This window comes from Thermobia domestica, chromosome 3, assembly GCF_964235325.1.
Source record: "Thermobia domestica chromosome 3, izTheDome1.hap1.1, whole genome shotgun sequence".
Lineage (NCBI taxonomy): Eukaryota > Metazoa > Arthropoda > Insecta > Zygentoma > Lepismatidae > Thermobia > Thermobia domestica.
In genome coordinates, this window is record NC_137456.1 from 116,028,918 (window position 1) to 116,047,285 (window position 18,368).

At 35.8% G+C, this 18,368-nt stretch overlaps 1 protein-coding gene across 13 annotated transcripts in view; it reads right to left on the reverse strand.

Moving 5' to 3' along the window:
- The window catches only part of LOC145680674 (uncharacterized), a 573,261-nt gene that overhangs the window by 354,451 nt on the left and 200,442 nt on the right, over window positions 1-18,368 (reverse strand). The window contains exon 4 of one of the 13 annotated variants that reach the window (XM_081751527.1): window positions 5,756-6,425. The exons of 11 other annotated variants lie outside the window; for them this stretch is intronic. In XM_081751527.1, coding sequence (XP_081607653.1) covers window positions 6,173-6,425 — 253 coding nt within the window. In that variant the 3' untranslated portion in view covers window positions 5,756-6,172. Of the gene's footprint in view, window positions 1-5,755; window positions 6,426-10,591; window positions 11,774-18,368 lie in introns of those variants that run through there. One more of the 13 variants, XM_081751528.1, reaches the window with a different exon arrangement.

Here is an 18,368-nt window from a genome sequence, read left to right on the forward strand (position 1 = left end):
TGTCCTGAGCTCGTGTCCAGGTGACTCTCATGCTGTCCTTCCTAAACCCTCTTGGCTTAGACGACGATAGCAATAACGGAAGAGCCTGACTACACTTCAGGCGGCTAGTGAATATTCACGGTTGTGTACATTCTGGTACGCAGCTAAGAAAGTGTCTGGGAGATAGACGTTCCATGGAGGACCAACTGAGCGCTGGTATGGGAGTCGATGTTCTCGTCTCTTCAGAGTCTGATGCTGACATTTCGAAAGAAGATCATCTCTGAATGCACGTTTTGGCTTAACTTCGTGCTAGATATAGAATAACAGCTTTGGTGTGTGCAGCAGCAGCGTGCATCGCAGATTAAAATCAAAGGCGTACGGAGGGAGGAATGAATGCCGAAGTAGTAGAATCCACAGATTGAATAACATCCGATTAGAACAACTGCTTTTATATAGCGTTAGAGTCCACTTTCTTCAGGATGCACGTAGCTTTCCTTTGGCTTAGGTGTGATGGCAAGTAGTAGAATACAATCAGGTGAGGTAAACTGAAATAGCTATAACTCCTTCGGTCGATGTGACTTCTCTGGTTTTGGGAATAAACTTCGAAGTCCGAAGTTTTCACTGCTATTTTCACTTGATTTGACCTGATCAGTGTGACAAAAAATTTCTATTGAGAATTCTTTTACTAAGAATTTGGATTAAGAAAAAATCAATATCTTTACATATAGCAATATAGCCTAATATAATATTGTCTGTAGTTCATAACAAATTGGCCTCGAATTCTCTCTCTTTTCATTTTAATTAAGAATGGAAAATTTTTCGTAAAATGTTGTGAATAAGTTGCCGCTTTACATCAGTGACAAAAAAAAATGTGGGTGATTTTTCGTTCTAAGAATTCCATCCGTATGTACCAGACGAATTATACTTCTTTCTACACGGTGAACTTGAACAGCTTTAAAATAATACACTTTTTGATACGATTTTTAAAATGAAAGAAATAGGTATCAAATGAAAGTGGAATAATTTCAGTTAAAATATACAGGGTGGGTCAAAATGATGTTCCGAGTTCAATGATTATTTTTTGCTTTTAATAGCATATATGTAAACAGAGATTACACCCACTGTTTGATCAACTCAAGATGTTTTTTCTAACATACTATACGTGTTCAATATGTGATCTACGAGTTACACTACACACATATCTAGTCTATAATCAAGTTTCTGGCAAACTCTTCCTGGCATGTCGGAGGGTCAATATCGGCCAAAGCTGCAATGAGGTGCTCACGCAATTCAACCACGGTTCTACCAAGTGGCAGCACAAATACCCTAAATTTTTCACAGAAATACAGTTCAACTTGCACAACGGGGTTAGTAGCATGAAAATCAAGCACAGAGCTCTGTGGACCGTAGAAGCCATATTGCTCACTTTGACTAAACTGCCTTCTGACGGACGTCTATATAACTATGCCTTTGCACAGAAAGAGGAAGAAAAAATAACTTTTTGAGATTATATTTCAGAAAAAATATATTGGAATTACTGTTCGAATAATAAATCGACGAAATCGGAACATCATTTTGACTCACCAGTATAATTAAAAGTAACGTACAGTTATTTTCTACACCCATTTTTATAAATTTTTAAAAATATATTAATTAAATCAATAAAATGGCATCCTATTCTCTTCCAATATCCCACCACCCGTAACCCACTCCAAGCTATCGCGCCTGCGCAATATTCAACTTTGAAATGTGTCAGTCGTCTCCAGGCCACCCAGTATATAGATATATATATACTACATACACGCACAATATAATTTATTAAAATAGATTAATGTCCCTCGTAGAAGTATACTTCAACTAACAGATGTAGAAATATACTAACAGACTAGTGGATGGAAAAGCTATGATTTTGCGAAGAGATGTTTGAGTCCCCTAATTGAGCCTACCATATCCACCACATATTTGCAATCTAATCCCCTCTGGAACTCCCACTCTGCTTATACCATTTATACACTTAGTGCTTACTGAATTGCGACCACCAACCTAATACTTTGTTCACATTTTACTCAGAGGACAGCCTGAACACGGCGTGGCATGGATTCTGGTAGTAGCTGATATGTTTCCACGTAGATCTGACACCATATATTCCTGATAGCATCCTACAAGGAGCCCACAGATGTTGGTGCAGGAGTCATAGTGCGAAGAGCTCGTTCCAGAACATCCTACAAATGTTCTAAAGGACCAAGATCCGGTCAGTTAGATGGCCAATTCATATGCTGCAGCACCATGGAATGTTCATTAAGCCAAACAAGTACAGTACTGGCTTCGTGGCAACGTGTATTATCGTCCTGGAAAATGCAGTCTTCGTATGGGTAGAAGTGTTGCATTGTAGGGTTTTCGTGATCCTCTTAACACTTGCAGGTACACAACGGATACATTGCTGTGGTCCATGCACACCAACGGTCCCAGTCCATACCAACAGAAGCATCCTCAAACCATACAGCCGCTCCAACCTGCCTACACAGTATGTACCATGCACGAGGGACTCCTGGCTTCGTGCTGTTGGCGTCACACATGCACATGCCTGTCCAAGAGGAGTAGCACAAACCGTGATCTATCGGACCAACACACCATTTTCCAATCACCCATGGTCCAATTAGCGTGTTCCTGTGCCCAAGCGCAATGAAATCGGCGGTGACAAGTTGTAAGGAGTGGATGACGAGTGGGTCGTCTGCTTTAGAACTCCATGCGAGCCAATGCACGCTGTATAGTTGCATGGGATATGGATGTTATGCATCAACCATTGTACACGTAATTCCCGAGCATTGATGGTTCGTTTGGCTGTCACAAGCTGTTTGACGCGACGCTCACCCGTTTTGAACTTCCGTACGACCCTGCAGTTCCGTTTCTTGAAGATCCATTTTCTTCCCATTCTTTGTAAACCTTCACTACACAGGAACGACTGCATCCTATAACTGTTGCTGTCTGGGTTATTGATGCACCTATTGCTCGGGTACCTACAATGATGCCCTATTGGAATACGAATAAATCCTGCCCACGTCCCATTATCATGCTGTCTGCCAACATGTAGCCTCGAGTGTGTTCTTTCTCTGCAATACTTCCAGTCAAGGTGGTCATGTAATCAGATCGGCAGCTGGTCATATCATTCTTGCGTGGAGGGGTGGTCGCAATTCAGTAGCACTCAGTGTAGTATGTATCGAAATAAAAAAAAAATAGTAATAATAAAATAAAAACATAATAATTTTCATTGATTTTTTTAATATTTATGATATTTTAATTTATTTTTTTTTTATTAATTAGCAATTTTCTTTGAAAACATTAACCTTTTCATAATAATCTATTAATTCTACTTGGTGTTAATTTTATCCACTAAATTATAAACATCACTTCCACAAATTACGACAATCACTGCATAGTAGTGGAATTTGCCATTTTCGATTTTAATCAATTAATTTGTTAACCTTCACTTTTCCCTGACATTATTTTTTAAGAAGTTTCATTTAACAAAAATCCTCTGTCCCCATCCGTCCAGGAGACAAAAACTCTCAAGAACTACTTGACGAACCACCATCAGTACTGAACAGGATGTTGAGGGTTAAAAGTTAGGCACCAAGTTTGTTCATGAAGGTGATATTCAAACTGGAAGTGATAGAAATCGACAATTTCCGGTTCTTATGTTGATCACTATAGAGCAAAAACTGTAATAGATAGCGAGAAACGGGTTTTTGCATTCGATTAAGCGTCCCAAGAATATATATATATCTCAGTTTTATCCATAACTCTCTACTGAAACCAAAAGTGATATAAGCAGGGGCGTCATTTCAGACTTCGCTTGAGGGGGGCAAGAGCACCACCGACATAAGAAGACTTTCACGTTTTGTACTAGTATATTAGCAGTCAATCGATTAAAGTATATGTATTACTCAAACTCTTGGGGGGGGGGGGCAATTGCCCCCTCCTGCCCTCCCTAAATGACGCCCCTGGATATAAGCCCACTACAACTTCTGTTTCAATATTGATTTGCAAATTCCGTAAGAGATACCGAGAAGCTGTTTCTTAGCAATCGATTTAGTGTTCGAAGATTAGATATCATTTTCCTTACTTCTCTATTCAAACTGGAAGTGGCAGAAATCAACCACTTCTGGTTTCAACGTTGATCTCAATACAGTAAAATGGCTGGAAGCGATTTTCTGTAAACAATTAAGTGTTCCCAGAATATATTTCGCCTTCACTCCGATCTCTCTACTAAAACCGCAAATGGCAAAAACCAAATTTTAACATTGATTGCTATAGAGTAAAAACAGTAATAGACAGTGAGAAGCAATTTTCTGAAATCAATTAAGCGTGCCAGAATCCACTCTAATCTCTCTAATAAAAGCGAAGCTGGAAGAAATCTACTACCACCGCCGGTTTCAATGTTAACTGAGAAATATCACGTCATACAAACCAAACTGATTCACGTGGTTCACACGTGACATTGCTACTTCCTAATTTAATAAACTGAGTTTTCGTAGCCATAAGTTTTAAAGAGTTCTCAAAAGTTTCGTACAAACTCACACGTGTTTGTTTCTACGTAAAATACTACGAATCAGAAATATAAGAAGAATTGAGGTGTTTTGCGCAGCAAGAGCGAACGCAACAAAAATTACGTGCGATCCGAACGCTCAAGAATTACATTTGAGGTGTTTGAGTAGTAATACTGTGGCAACCAGTTCTTGTGCCTAAATGTATAGCTTGTGGAAGCCGTTCCTCTTTCCCTTTGAAATACAAAATAGACAGTTCAGAGTGCATTCGTAGGAATCGAGCTGAATTTTGCCTTACTCGGAACGCCTTAATTGTGAAAGTCATCTGTAAGTACTATTGCTATTATTTCTAACTTGCTACATGTATCTCTATTTAAGAAAGTGCGAATATTATTACTTTCATTTTCAGTTCTACATTACTATTAGGAGAATAGTGTAGCAATACTTTGTTTTAGAGACCCGAAAAGGAACGATAACGCACAATTAGCTTTTTATAACTAGTTTGCCATAAGTAAAATAAACAAAACTACGTGTTAACAAAAAATTGGCTACTTACCAATGAATCCTCTCATGAAAAATTTAAAGATTTAAAGATTTAAAAAGAAGAGTTCATTCTTTTTTTCACTCTGTTCTGCTCATCTCAAGGTCTTTTTTTTGTACGTTACTTTTATATAGTGGTATGTATTCCTGGTTTTACTCCTTTTATTTCCTTTCCGTTTTAATCCTTTTTACCTTGCCACTGAGGAAGGAACCAGCTGAGAGTTCCAAAACGTCAAAATCTTTAAATTTTTCAAGGGAGGATTCATTGGTAAGTAGCCAATTTTTTGTTAATTTTGAGTATCCCCCCATGCGCCCATGTAATTATAAAACTATGTGTTGTTTAACTTATTTAATCGATATTATACCTTTTGAAAAACAGCTCTCACATAGCTCTTGATATTACAAAGTAGTTTGCATTTATCATATTTTAGCTTGCAGTAGACATTCATCCGAAAAATTATCTAATATGCATTGAAAACTATGAAGCATTCGTCATATTTAGTCATACCAATAGTATTTACAATTTTTTTACGTTTACTTCAATTGTCACACTAAAATTTATGTACTGTTGATTTGTTTTCTTTTAAATACAGTTTTTTTTAAAACTATGTAATCCAAATTTTGTGAACAACTGGTTTCCTGAAAGTACATTTCCTCCCCTCCTTAAAAAAAAAAAAAAAAAAAAAAAAAAAAAAAAAAAAAAACTTCTGGTGTCAATTTCTACGAAATTGAATTGGAAAGGCCGAATTGAATGTTCTCTACTATGTACAGAAAGAATAATTTCTTCAGTGATCACATATTCTTAGTAATAATTTATTCTGAGATATTAGAAATTCCTTGCTCATTATCTAGATGGAGGTCTGCTGACCCAGAAAAATTGTTATTATGGTAATGTGCATTCAACGAATTCTCTTAATGGTTTCTATTTCTGGTTATTAAGAACACGGCGTTTGCACTCGTGATAGACCATTTAACCTATCACTTGCTAAACGACGCCTTCTCATTTGTCAAAATCAAAATTTATATTCATTCTTTGTTTCTCTGTCTTTCTCTTCTTTTGAGGACAATTTTTGTTGGAAACAACACTTAATGTTAAAAAACACATAATCTTACGTCACATTATACGCTCCTTTATGAACTGACCAGACGTGTGCCTTTAATAAACTTTTACGGTTGAATCTTTTGGAACAGACGCGACATTCGAAAGGCTTTTCCCCTGTGTGAATTCGAACGTGTCTTTCAACTTCTTTAGGCCTCGCGAAACGATGCGAACACCAAGGACATGAATATCGCTTTCTGTCGGCAGCGTTTGTTACGGAGCTCTTCAAATACACGCTCTCGACATTCCATGATTGATTCGATCTGAAAAAGAAATAATTCATTAACAAAATTCCAAATATACGTTGAATTGTACAAAGGAGCATTTTAACTTTAAAAACATATTTAAAGAAAGAAAGAAGAATAAAAAAAGAAAAGATAGCCACGTGTTGGTATCATTCCTGAGAGATCATGAGAATGTGCAACGCTTATTTGCCATTTAACTCAGACTTTACACATGTCGTTTATTCGTCATTCATTAATATTTGGAACACACAATAACTATCTTTTGGCTTCTGACAGGAAACTCATTGGTGGGGATTCGAATTTACTGCAGTTTCGTACCCTCATCCTCCAAAACATATTGTTCGTACGTTGAAACTTAATAAAATAGTTTTCTCGCACCAGGAAAAGAAAAATTCACCCTAAATCCCCCCCAAAAACAAGTTTTTTCACGGTATTGTATTTATTGCGGTCAATGTACAAAATACATGTGCAAATTGCAATTTTGGTACGGAGTGTCAGAAAACGTTAACCTAGTAAGTACATATGATATTTACAGATTATAATATATAAGCGTACTGATTATAATATATAAACGTATTATTTAGATGAATGGCATAAGTGACACTAGCATTAATTGTAATAGTTAGCTCAAAACCATTATTTATATTAGTCATTAATAACTCACTGACACCATTAGAATAAAAGCGTCATTTAATAGTTCTTTTCTAACTGTTTGTCTTGATCATTTATACATACGAATAAGCAAAACTTTCCATTAAATCCTGAGTTATACAAATACAATATGAGAACCACAAGTCATATTCATATTCAAAATTAAATGATAATCTCAAAACTCGATACACCACGTAGAAATAAAATTCACCCTAAGTTCTATAATATAATGACTTCCAAATTCTGTTACACAAATGTCAAGTTTCACTCAGAAAAATTTTATTTTCCAGCAACGAATACTATCGTGAGAGTAAACTAAATTCGCACCCAGGAAGCGAGGAAAGAACAGCTTATCGCTGTGAAAAATGAAAATTTTGTCCCGAAACATTCTTTACACATGTGAAAGAAATCGATCATTGTAAATTCGTAGTTTCTCCTTACGGTTATTCACAGACGAAAGCTCGTCGTTTGCTTAACATTCACACTTTATATTAAATTATTAGTTCAACGTCGCACAGGGGAGATAGTAATTACTGAGTTAAAAATGTAAGAACGAAAGGAATGTGAATGGAGAAGGAAAGGGAAAACTCCGCGACCCTCCCCCTGCACCCGTTGTTCATGTACCACAAAACAAATATCCCCGTACACGGTTTGAACTTTGGCGCTAGAAGTGAACGCTCTACCTACTTCACTACTTTTTTTTATATAAAAATAAGCAAAAAATTTCAAACCCACATAACATCTGAAACATGCTCGATTTCCTAGCTCAGTTTCCCTCATTCGACACGTGATGATGAACTATAGAACCAAAATCCAAGGATTTCAGTGAAGATACAGAACAGCAACATATGAACATTATGAGATTTCATTTACGGTTTTATTTTTCCTACAGTACAGGTATGAAGATGTCAACATTAAAACTGGAGTTGCGTATCATGAAACTTCGCTGCTTCCGAAGTGTACTGGACAAAATATTATTTTGCGACAATTTGAATCGAAAATTTGTTTGAACTCATGTACCACAAATATTGTTCGCAAATCTCTGCATTATTTTTAATATCACAATAATTTTAAACTGAGAATAAACAATACTTTTTTAAAACTTATGAGTCGCATCATTACTAATATGCCATCACAAATACGCAACTATTGATACAAAACATGTAGCTGTAAAAGTATAGCAATTAATGTAGAATGTATATACAATGTACACTTATGTCCAAAATTATTGTCGCATGTCTATAAATATGTTTTTGTAGGAATATAATTTGATAACGAATTTGCCCGGTATTTCTTATAACGTTAGTATGTGTATAATCGGCAAAGACATGTATGTGGCAAATTTCATGTCAAAAGAGCAGTAAATAAGAACAATAAAGTGAAAATAAAACTTTCTTGTCCACTTAGCAACATTTTGTTTTACTCATTCTAATTTTCGTATTTATAATTCTTTACCTATGAAATTTACCACAAATATATATATCCCGATTTTACACATAGTACCAGTAATAAAAGTATCTTGCAAAATCATTATCAAATTATATTTTCACAAGAAGACAGTTATAGATATGCGACAACCATTTTGGACATGAGTGTACAACAATTACAAGCACAAAGTAGAAAGTACACTTAGGTATTTATAGACGTATCCCATATTTAAAGATCAAGAGTGCGATGAAATTACTCCGACTATCCACTGAGCATATGCTGATGTGCAACTTTATTAGCAGTTTTCGTAAACTCATATAAACTTCTGAAATAAACCTCTTTGCGAATCAAAATATTACAATAAAAACACAGAAGCTAAAATACGACTAACATTATTCCAAAATCGTTTCATTTGTGTGATTAACTACCTTCACTTAAAGTACGACAGAAATTCCAACAAAATCGAAACTAGTGGGAACGAAAACAAAACGAAAAAAGAATGGAATTATGCATGGAATTAAAAAAAAAAAAAAAAAAAATCCAACTGAATTTTGTAGATGATTTACCAATATGATATTCCACTGCACAATCGAAAGCAAAAATAATGCGCACAAATATAGAACGTAAGTTTGTTAGACATCACTAGTAGGAAAACACAGGTAAATTCTTAATTTTGAAGTTGCCAGTTAAAAAAAACAAGCACTCAATCACACCTGAAATTTTCGAATTTCCATTATACGAGTATGTTAAAAAATCTCATTTTGCGGAATTCCCTGAATCTTAAAAGAGCTCCCTTGTTATTCCCGGTCATCTCAAATTCCCTAATTTCTCCCAGTTTTCTAGGCTTGTCGCCCCTTGTTGAAGTAAATAAATACATAAACCCTGTATATATCTATCTATATATCTATATCTATATATACAGGGTGTTAATGAACTATACCGACAAACTGTAAGAGGTGATTCCTCACATAAAAGTAAGAGAAAAAGTTTATATGGACCTAGGCGAAAAGTGCATAGTTTCAGAGTTAGGGCTGTCCAAAATCGAGAAAAAGCAAATTTCAAGAGGCCCTATTTTGAATTCGAGAGGCTGCGGAAGGTGGTCCTTATCAGCGTAAAGCAAGTCACGCATACGCGATCCAAAAATGCATATTTCATTAATGTTCAATGGGTGTACAGAGTATTCTGTGCAGAGTGAAATTCCCAGACATGCCGTCAACCGAATTTTGAGATATGCTCTGATTTTATGATTGGTTCAAAGTAGTCAAACGATAAGCCTTGATAGCAGTGAATACGGAATCGTTTGGCGCGATGTCGGAAGTGTTAAGGATCGTCAGCAGCACGGTTTCTTGCAGTGTTCCTTTCAGGAATAATGTTCCGGAGGGGCACACTTAGTATCCGGGTGGCACTGCTGATACTATACCACCTATTATTATAGATATATTATTTTGCTCTGCTCCAGGGGGGCACTCCCCCCCCAAAAGAAACACTGGCGTCTGGAAGAAACACTAGTGTCTTGCACTCGGGAAAACGCAGGCTGTGATGTTTTCTTTCACGTTTATAAATGAAGAAAACGTGAAATATACCGTGACGAAATACGTATCATCAAACGTTATTCCGCGCGCGCGCGCACACATACACACACACACACACACACACACACACACACACACACACACATACATATATATATATATATATATACAAATGGAGCTGCCAGTTCCTAACTCTATTGAGAGCATATCTGAGAATTACACCCTGGAGGGAATACCCTCTACAACTATTGACAATTGATGAAATATGCACTTGTGGATTGTGTATGCGTGACTACCTTTATGCTGATGATAACCACCCTCCAGTTTCTGGAATTCGAAATAGCGCCTGTTGAAATTTAGTTTTTTTCGCGATTTTGCACAGCCCTAGCTCTGAAACACTGCACTTTTCGCCATAGGTCCATATGAACTTTTTCTCTTATTTTGATGTGATGCATCACCTCTTACAGTTTGTCGGTATAGTTCATTAACACCCTGTATATATATATATGTGTGTGTGTGTGTTTGTGTGTGTGTATTTGTATACATTTATATAATTATTTAATTATTTATGTCAATTATTTGTTAGTTTAGATTAGTTGTGCTAAGATCGTCCTTTGTGTGTGTAATTTACAACAGATAGGAAGCCTCGATATACGAAAATACAAATCAGAATACTTGAAGGGGATTGGCTACTGCCAGGAGCCAATCAGAAGCAAGATGTCTCAGCTCTTGTTTGTATATAAGACTGCACATTTCTCATGTATCTCATAGTGTCTGATGAAGCCAAAATGTTAGTTGGCGAAACTGTAACACGTATGTAGTTTTTTATGTGAATATATTGTTTTGCTCAGCAAACAGTTTGTGTTTAAGTATATACAAAGCAAAGCTTCTACTTATGGAAAATATTACAATTCCGTGTGCTTTAGGCATACAAATCTCTTCATAGCGTACATCTAATAACCAATAATAACTACATGTCTGAGATTAATAAGATATTATACCCTGGCCGGCGAACGATGATTTCTGACAGCTCAGCTCGCGAGAACGACTGAGTAGTGTGGTGTTGCCATGTGCTTCTCGTACAAGGGGAGAATCGTCTGCTTCCTCGTTGAAGGTGAGAGAGGGTGAGCGAAAGTTTGGCAATGTGCAGTGGTTACCATGGAGACGCAACAGGTTCTGAGCCTAAGGTTGGTTGACCTGCTGTCTTCTGCTCGCTCGCCGTGGCCTTGTGCAAAGCTGTCAGAAATCATCGTTCACCGGCCAAGGTATAGTATGATGGGGAAAGATCTTTACTGTACGATTGTGATCACGGTTTCTTATTGGTTAAATATCTATGTGAAACTCTTTAGAAACATTTGAATATGCCATGTTCATTATAGTTTTCTTCGGTAGCTCATATATTTACTGGGAGTCTACTACACAAACAAAATATCAGAAATACAAACAATAACAGTAATGACCAGACTTGTATTTAGCCTTTTAAAAAGTACAAATGACAGAAACTATTATTTTAAACGGCGTTTTTCATGAACGCGTAACACATGCGTTTTCAATGCACTTTTCACATTGAATCTTCTGGAACACAGTTTACATGCGAAGGGTTTTTCACCTGTGTGAATTCGAATGTGTCTTACAAGTTCTTTAGGTCTCACGAAACGTTTCGAACACCATGAGCATGAGTGTCGTTTTATTTCAGTTCGGTTCAAAACATAGGCGTCCATACGCATTGCATCGGTATCCAACAATATTGTCGAGCTGAAAGAAAAAACAAAAGTTTGTTAACAAAATTCCAAATATAAATATACAGTATCATTAGTACGCGAAAAGTAAGACTTACAACATTAGTCTTATGGTAAATAAATTGCTGTTCTAAGACACACTTCGAAGAAACTAGAAAAAAATACAGAATAATTCCAGTTCTTAACATCTGAAAATTCTACGTTCATACCTATACACAGAATTACATTATATTTCTATCTTGTTTTTATCAAACTTCCATAATGTAACAAAAAATTGGCTACTTACTGATGAATCCTCCCGTGGGAAACCTAAATATTTTTCATACGTTTCGGAACGCCAACGTTCCGTCTTCAGTGGCACGATAACAAGGGTAACAGCGGATTGGAGATATTAAGACAATCAATGAAGGCACAAGAAGAGGGCATGTCGGGACTGGCGCTTCATTTAAAACAATATATACATAATATAAAACAGGTTAGTGTAATAGGTTCAGCAAAAACAAAGAAACATCGAGAGATTAAAGAATCGTTCTTTATTCATAAATATAAACCTGCTTTAAATGTGGATACTGGCAACATTGATAGAATTTGGTTATCCACCTTGGATGCATATTTTGAATCTGACAATAGTGAGGTAACATAGACACCACGCTTCCTTCGATTCAGTTGACTCTTCGCGCTTTGCTCTGTTCGTGACACTTTAGGATCCATTCGTTACATTTATTAAATGGTATGTATTCTTTGTTTTACACCTTTTATCACCAATCCGTTTTTATCTTTCTTACCTTGCCACTGAAGACGGAACCAGCTTGGCGTTCCGAAACCTATAAAAAATACTTAGGCTTCCCAAGGGAGAATTCATTGGTAAGTAGCCATTTTTTTTGTTAACTTGAATCATCCTCTCATGCGCCAATATAATTTCCATAATGTAAGTTCAAATAACTTTCTTTAACTCTAGTTTATAGTACTACAACTTTAATTCAAACCAACTGAAAGTATTTTTCAGCGTGACTGTATGATTGATAATAATATAAATACTGCGCCCCTTTCAGTCATTTATATACAAACCTCCTTGCTACTGTAATTATCCAACCTCCTGGAATCTTATTATATGCTCTCACATAAACAAATGAAATGGTCCAGAATCCTCTTTGCTGAAATGCTCCAAATAGGGGCGAGTGAAATTATTAATCTACTGATCCCATCTTATGCATTACCAGACAGAGTATTTGGAAAGGACTGGTAAGGAAATTGGACCCATTACGTAGGTTAAAAAGAACGGAAGACTTGTACTTATTGGGGAGGGAAAATAATCATTAATCTTTATATGACACACCACATTAATTGGTTTTGCTTTTTAAGTTTTACTAGAATTTAAGCGTTTTTGAGTCGTTTTCCCAAAACATAATGCCATATTATTTTAAACACGTGTGAAAACTTCATAATAGAATTTAAAAAAGTAATCTTTCTGACACTCATAACAGTATAGAAAATTTACTCTATTTAATTATACAAGGAGTAGTCATAAAGTGTTAACTATCACTTTGAAACAATAAAGTTACTTAACTAATTTGTTTCTTTGCAGGTACATGTCTAGCTCTGGTGCACATTGAAATCCGCCGACACAGTCTCGTCACATGCCGCTAGAGGAGCCAAAACAAAATAGCGAAGCCCATTGATAAAATGGAGTACCGTGCGGTAATTCGTTTTCTGCATTGGAAGTGAAAGAATGCTGCAACAATCCATGCTGAGTTTGTGAAAGTGTATGGCAACAATTCACCATCGTATGACACACAGAATAGGTGGCGCAGACGCTTCCAGTGTGGTCAGACAAGTTTGAATGATGATGAACGAAGTGGCAGGCCATCTCTCTGTGAAGAACCGGGAATCCAAGAGAAGTGGAGGCCCTGGTACTCACAAACCGGCATATCACAATCGAGGCGAAAATGGAAAACGTGAAAATCAGTCATGGATCAGTTTATAACATATTGCACTACATTTTCATTGACAAAAGGTCGCCCCCGCTGGGTTCCGCCACTGCTTACACCCACTTAAAAAACCCGCCGAACCAAGTCAGTAGACAAAATGTTGCAGCAATGTCAGGCAAATGCTGATGACATCTTTAAACGTCTAATTACCATGGACGAGTGCTGGGTGTTCTATTTTGACTCTGAGACAAAGGAGCAAAGCAAGCAGTAGACACATGTGGATTCATCATCGTCCAAAAAGGCAAAGACCCAACCATCGTCAGGTAAGGTGATGCTGAGTGTTTTCTGCGACTGCCATAGTGCTAACATATTATGCTCATAAGGGACAAACCATTACAGGAACACATTACGAAACCTCCTGTCGAGGTTACGGGAGGCTATCAAGACAAAGCGTCGAGGGAAGCTGTCCAATGGGGGTCTTTTTGATTCCACGACAACGCCTCAGCTCCTCTGAACAGAACACTGTCACCCATACTGCTTCTTAGGGCTATAAAATTTTGCCTCATCCCCGTATTCTCCATACATGGCAGGTATTTCCAGAATAACGACGAGGTGGAGAGTTGAATCAACAGCCAAAATGAAGACTTCTACAAGCAAGGTCTCCGCCAAGTCCTCCATCGTTGAGAAACATGTGTCGCATTGAAGGGTAAATATGTAGAAAAGGGCTAACACCATCACCAAGTTTCATAGTTTGAGCTTCAATTTTTAGAGGTGATAATTATGATTTTATGACTATCCCTCGTACTTTGATATGATTTTACTAACACAGACTAAATAGTAGTTAAATACCTGCAAAGTTTATTATTAGACTTCCAAACTATGATATGCATAAGCGTCGGAAGCCTTATAACAGCTATGTACGTCGGCCCGTCTATCTGTTGACAGGTATCATAACAAGAACGATAAGAGATGCCGAGAAGCAGTTACATCTCTGTTATCCTCTTATTGAAGCTGGAAGTGGTTGAAATTAACCATTTCCGTTTGAACGTTTCATTGCCATAGAACGAAAGTGGAAATAGATAGCGGACAAGCTGTTTTTTGCACTTGATTTAACGTCCCAGGGAAATATCGTTATCAGCCACAACAATACCAAAATCGGAAGTGGTTGAAATTTACTAGTACTTCGGGTTTTAATACTGATTTCTGTAGAGGAAAAACGGTCAGGGATATCAGAAAACTGTTTCTGACACAGATTCAGTTTGGTCTCGATTTTTAACTATCTGTTGAAATTGGAAGTGGAAAAAATTTACGATTTTTCGTTTGCAATATTGATTACATAATGGGCAAAATGGGAATATATATATCGACAATTTTTCTTTTTCTTTTTAATGACTACAGTACCGCAAAAATATGTTTCACCTTTGATTTTGTTCTTTTTATTGCAACCGGCAGTGATGAACGTCAATTTCCACTTCCAGTTTCAATGTTAATCTCCATAGAGCAAAAACAGTAAGATATAGCGAGTAATAGCTTTTTGATATGGATTCAACGACCGAGGTACAGGTTCTATCTTTGACCTTACCCCTCTATTGCTATCTAAAGTTATGAATGTACTATTTCAAATTTGAGTATTGAATTCACATAATTTGAAAGTGCACCGTAGTTCTACACTGTGAAACAGAACTCAATTGTTATTATTTATTATATTACATATAAAAGTTCGGCACAAACTCAGACAGAGGAATACGAATGATGGCTTTTGGAAACCACATTAAGATAAGAAAGCAAAAACAGTCGAACAGCTTAATGTACAACATTAAATAAGGCGTAAGCACAAATAATGAGTACGAGGTATCGCTCACAGAGGAAATACGAAGGGACAGAGAACATGTTCTAGTTGGTAAGTACTCAGGCCCTAAAACAAAATAAGAGAAACCGGATCTTAAAGAGGTGGATAACAACAACAAACAAAACAAAACAAAACAAAACAAAACAAAAAAAACCTATGTCATCATGCGTTCATCAAATGGAATTCGATTTTCATACTTTCAGGATAGTTTCTAACATTTGTGCACAAGAATCGAATATTCATACAGTGTTTATCCGAGTTACATACATACCTTTCATAAATTTCATACCTTTCAGTGCAACTGATTAGTACAGAAAAAAAGAAAAATACATCCCTCAGGTTTAAATTTTCTAACTTTCTGGAAATGAGTGCGATGTCCTTATGTCCAACAGTTAAAAAGAGAATCCTTCCTTTCTTTTACATCCGCAGTATTGAATGTGACTCTCAACGCCTTCGACGTTGTTCGAAATGAGATTGATATTTTGTGTACAAGAAAGCACCATATACAGAGTTCCATGCCCTTACGTCTTACACTTCAGAAAAGTGTTCGTCTTCCTCCCATAATCTCCTATATTGTTTTTTTTTTTTTTTTTTTTTTTCACGACTTTTCTGGCGAAACTTAAGTACTTCCATCCAAATTGTGTGCTTATTAAATTTTCATTGTTATAACAAATGTTTGGATACTTTTAACATTGTTAACAATAAATGGTAATACAAGTATGAAGTCCAAAATGAATGTCCTTTCCAATTGTGAAAGATGATACGAATACTAATTCCGTACCATTCATATTTGACTATATAAGATTTTCAGTATCAATATTTAACTACTGTAATTTACTTTTATTACTAACCGTCGGATTGAAATAATTTTATTCACTATAAAGAGTAGGTTGTGTTATATGTTGTAGGTTTTTGTGCTAAAATATGGATTTATGTTGGTTATTGCAATTTCGTATATTTTCTAAAATTATCATTAAATTTCGAACTTTCAGGAGATAATTTCATCAATTTTCTCGTTTTCTTAAATTTTGTCATTTTAAAATAATCCGAAATCAGTTTTTCTTTTTTCAAGATTTGTAAAAATGCTTCAATTATTTTATTTCAGAAAACTTCCATGTTGAGAACAAGGATTCATCATATACACTTACTGTTGCTAGCAGACAATAACCAATTGCTTTGTTTTTAGTTCGTTCCACATGTATGTGATATGTAGTCTCTTTCAATTGGGTTGTGTTCTTTGATTATCAAAATCTGTTTGTAATTCGATTTTGTTTATTTACCCATCATCCTCTTTGTCGGAAGATATCTTCAGTTATGGCAGCCACGTCGCAAATGTTGGGAGCCGTATGTTAAAACTCCATATTTCAAACAATAAAAAGTGACCAAAAGGACTGGGAAAGGGGTTTTCATGCCATTTACTAATAAGAAAAGGATTCTACAAGAGGTATGAACCAAGTTCTTTTCACGTAATAAAGTTTTACATTATTTATATCTGCGCTTTATCGTACACACTTGCTCAAGATGAAATGTCTCCTGGATTTGACTGTCAAGATGAAAATCTTTTCCGTCTGCTTGTCTATGAACTAGAAAAGCTACCTTGGGGAATCTGGTTTGATTCCAAATATATTTCTGAAGTTACTTTTTTTTTATGAAACTATATTCATTGAATGTCAAATTGGAGTTTAAGTATTCCACACCAAAAGTGGACATTAGAGAAACGACAGCTTTTTTTTTTTTCCTTCATTTTCCCGTATTGGCCATCAGAATCAGTTGTACACATGACAGCACATACGCACGGTCTTTGGTAAGAAGGTATTATTTTTGTGATTTGCAAATTTCTCAGCACTCTATAGATCACAAGTAATTGTATAAACATAAAGCTAAACTGTGCGTGGAAAAGGAACTGGAAAATTAGTTTCAAAATTAATCAGTTCAATGAGAAATATTAACTTGCTTGTGGATTTTTTAAAACTGATGTTTGTAGTGTTATGAAAGGTAAATATGATGAAGGCTTAAAGATTTTTCACCTAATCTTGGAGGAACCTATGTCGCATAGATAGTACAGTTGTTTTATATAGTAAAATATTGCAATATAAAGATCGATACATATAAATGATCGTAATAGTTAAGCAAAATATGATTCAAAAATTATATGATCTTTAGCGCTATTCTAATTCAGAAATTATGTATCTTTAGTACTACCATTTTAAAACAGTGCTCTCTTCGTTTTCATCTTGAGATAGTATTCATGAAGAAATATAAAATTAATGTGTATTGTAGTTTAATGTAGTGTAATGTATAGATTAAATGTAGTAAAAGTGAAAACTGATGTGCCTAATTGTAAAATATGTAAGTATAACGTCCGTCGAATTAATATATGAAATGATGTCTCCATTTAAGTGTGTGCTTAGTGATCTGGGAAACTGACTTGAAAGACACATTACGTTCACGGGTATATTTTCTAATGCATGTTTTATCGCGCCTAGTTGACTCGTAAAGTTGTGAGTTGATTGATTAATAATGTTGCACTGACAATTACTTTGGGATATTAGTATCAGTTCTGCAAGCAAGAGGTGCCACAGTAGAAATTTTTATATGTATTAGGGAATTTGCATTTTGAATTAACCCTCCAATTATATGAATAAATAGCATAAAATTACTGTGAATGTTTAATTTAACAGTCTTCAATAGTAGAATTTAACGGAGAATTATGTAAGTACATACATTTTATTTGCTTGAAATAAGTGATTTTCTAGTGTCGTGAAGTGACAATGACGTTATTCACGAATATGATCATTATTATCTCAGGTCAGCAATCTCGTGATTGGTGTGAC